General features: G+C 59.2%; 1 protein-coding gene across 1 annotated transcript in view; it reads right to left on the reverse strand.

Annotated features, from left to right (window-relative positions):
- The window catches only part of SLC34A1 (solute carrier family 34 member 1), a 14,175-nt gene that overhangs the window by 7,151 nt on the left and 3,673 nt on the right, over positions 1 to 3,351 (reverse strand). The window contains exons 6-7 of the mRNA XM_004696821.2: positions 3,095 to 3,340; positions 2,902 to 2,997 (exon numbers count right to left, since the gene is read on the reverse strand). Of these exons, the coding sequence (XP_004696878.1) occupies positions 2,902 to 2,997; positions 3,095 to 3,340 (342 nt within the window). The remainder of the gene's footprint in view (positions 1 to 2,901; positions 2,998 to 3,094; positions 3,341 to 3,351) is intronic.

Raw genomic sequence — 3,351 nt, forward strand, 5'->3', positions numbered from 1 at the left:
AAGGGAACAGAATGAGCCTCATACAGCCGTAGGCTCAAATCCCACTTGGGCCACTGCCCAGCTGTGTGACTTTGGATGAGACACTTAATGCCCTGAATTTCCTCCGCTGCGGCATGGGGTGCACAACGCTGCAGAAGATAGTTGCCAAGCATCTTGGGAAGACAGCGGGGATCCAAGGGCCTGCAGGACACCCCAAATAAAGGAGGCGCCTCTAGGAACTGAAGAGGGTGATTAAATTTGAGGAAGACAGCCGGCTTTGAGAATCCCAGCCCTGGGGAGAAATGCAGAGGATGTGGGCCTGTAATGCAGCGATTTTTCCTCCTGAAGAAGGGAAACTCCAGGTCTTTGTTCTCCGAGAAGCAGAGGGAGAAGTCCGTGCCGGCACCGCCCTCTGGTGGCCCAAAGGGGAAACGGGCCTCAGACCGCACCCACCATCCATCCCTGCAAGTCTGGGGTGGCTGAAAGCGGGAGGCAAGGAAGTTAGGGGGAAGGAAATACAGACAGACAAAGGAGAAGCTTCAAGGCTGGGAAGTCCCCCCTCCAGTGCCTGCTCCAGAGGCACATGCCCACAGGGCACTGCCAGAGAGAAGATGAGTGCGGGCAGCTCTGACCCCCCACCCCGGCCAGCCCCTCTCCACAGCAAGGAAACCTGACCTGGTCCCCATTAGGAGGAAGGAGCTCTGAGGAGCAGGCATGAGAGGCTGGTGCCCCGGCAAGTGGCCCCTGGGGCCGGGGTCAAGCTGAGTGGTCCGGGCAGGTGGCTTCGCGTCTGTGAGCCTGTGTTTCCTCCCTGTGGCCAGAGGCGTGAGGCCAGAGTGGGTTAGCCTGCCCTGCTGATCGCCATCTGAGTCACTGAGACCCGCTGAATGCAGCTGCAGGTGAGTGGCAGGGTCCTCAGAGAATGTGACTCAGGGCCCAGGAGCACCCTTTCAGGACGTGTGTGTGTGTGTGTGTGTGTGTGTGTCTGCAGATCAAGCATTTCACTATGAGGTGGAGAAGTCTGGCCCAGGGAGATCAGAGCCAGGAGTAACCCTGCTTTTTGATGCCTTGCTCCGACGAGTCAGAGCGCCCTCCCTGGAGCGGTGGACCCCTTCAGATGTAGGGCGAGTTCACATTGAGAGAAAAAGGCAGCTGTGGTTTCGGGGGTAAGACTCTCATCTTCTAAGTGGAGACTGGGGTTCGATTCCCCGCCAGTGCATCTCACGCGCAGCCCCCGCTGTCTGTCAGTGGAGGTTTGTGTTAGACTGTGATGCTAGAGGTTTTAGTGGGGTTTCCAGAGGGACATGGGAATAGGAAGAAAGGCCTGGTGATCCAGTGCTAAAAATCATCCAATGAAAACCCTGTGGGTCGCTGAGGTCTGACCTGGAGACCAGGTGAGAGGTGGGAGGATTTTCATTGATCCCTTGGGCCAGGGCCATCTTGCTGGTGGTTAGCTCCCTGGTGGAGCTGTGGCCTAAGGGCCGAGCTGCTAACAGAAAGGTCGATGGTTCAAGCTCCTCTAAGGGAGAAAGACGAGGCTGTCTGTTCCCGTAAAGACTCCGTCTCAGAACCCCCGAGGAGCAGTTCCACTCTGTCCTATAGGCCCCTGCGAGCGAACAGGTTCATGCCTGTTTCTGCAGTCCAGATTGTCCTGTGTCTTGCTTGAGTGGAACTGCCTGTTGAGCGCAGTGACTAAGGCACAGCTGCTCTGGACTGCAGTTTGGGTGACGGCCTCTCCTCTGAGAGCGAGCGTGCAACGCCTGCCTCCTCCTTACCCACCGGGCGGGGCGGGGCAGCCCCCGGAGCGGAGCCCCTCCCTCCAAACAAGCCTTCCCCTGGGCGTTGGGGGCCGGGAGGCAGCAGCGGGGACACTGGCCAGGGAGACTGGACTCGCACCCACCGCGGCAGGAGGCCTGGAGTCCCAGAGGCCGGCACCAAGAGCTGTGTTTTCTCCAAACAGGCATTTTCCTGGTCTCCTGGAGCCACCTTCCTGCTCTTCCCTGCTTTCCTGGGCAATCTTGTCACATCCAGCCCACATTACCTGGGCCCCCCCTCCCATGGGTGTCTCAGGGGGAAGGGAAGAGCGTTAGGCTGGGAGAGCCACGCTCTGCCCCTGGCATGGCTGGATAAGCTTCGGCAAGTTCCTGCTCGCCTTGGCCTATTTCCCTCCCTGAGAAACCAGCGCTGGAACCAGACCTGGGCTTCTCCAACTGTAGCACGGAGCCTTTGCAGGCCCAGAAATTAGCCCCTTACCAGACCCCACCCCCACCCCCGCACCGGATTCAGTAGCACAGTGGTTATACATTGGGCTGCTACCTGTATGGTCAGCAGTTCAAAACCACCAGCCACTCTGCCGGAGAAACACAGAGCTTTGTACTCCTGTAAAGAGCTAGAGTCTCAGAAACCCCCAGGGGCAGATCCACCCTGCCCTCCGGAGTGGCATGAGCGGCATCAAGTTGGCAGCTGTGGGTGAGGAGGAGCAGTATCAGGACCAGTACAAAATGCATCCAGGTAGAACCGAGCCCCACAGGAGTCCATGCGGCTACTTATTCAGAAGTAGATTACCAGGCCTTTCTTCCAATGGACCGCCAAGCTTTCTGTTAACAGCTGAATGTACTCGCCATTTGCACCAGCCTGAGGCCCCACAGTCTAGGGAAGGGCCCAGCCATTTACATCCCATCTGACAAGGGTCCTGCTGCTGCTGCTCTGGGCATGGCGGATGGCTGTTCGAGCAGGCGCCGAGGCCGGGGGAGGGTGCAATGTTAACTGCAGCACCCTATCACAATCAAAGGGTCACAGAGTCCTGCTCTCCCAGTGAAATGAACCCCCAGGTGTATCTGGAGTATTTTGAATGGACGATGGGACATCAACCATTTGCTGGGTAGGAGGCGTCTCTTCCAGGGGCTCAGGCCCAGGACTCACCTCCAAGGGGCGCGGGTGGCACCAGATCCGAATGAGGCTGTGGTTCCTCAGGGTCTCATCCCCAGTGGCGATGCTGGTAATGATGGACTGGTCCAGCTGGGACCAGAGGTGAGTGAGAGGAGTGAGGCGGGGAGACCCCCCCACCCCTACTTACCAGCCTCCCCCCATCCGTTCGCCCCACCCCCATGCCCACCTGGATGATGAGTTTGGTGAGGGGCTCCGTGATGATCTTGAGCAGGTCTGGGGCGTCCCGGCCGCCGCGAATGTTGAAGGAGGCCACCACGAGGTGAGTGATGTGGTACAGGTAGCCGGTGGCAGCCTCCAGGGGCAGCAGGACCAGCACGGACAGCCAGTTAAAGCAGTCATGCACCGTGGCCCCCGCAAAGGCCCTGGGCAGGGAGGCCATATGGCAGGGCAGGCCTGGGGCAGGAGATGCCGCCTCCCCCCCCC

This window comes from Echinops telfairi, unplaced genomic scaffold (assembly GCF_000313985.2).
Source record: "Echinops telfairi isolate 266 unplaced genomic scaffold, ASM31398v2 ScPeMD7_7469;HRSCAF=8507_0, whole genome shotgun sequence".
In the NCBI taxonomy this organism is placed as follows: domain Eukaryota; kingdom Metazoa; phylum Chordata; class Mammalia; order Afrosoricida; family Tenrecidae; genus Echinops; species Echinops telfairi.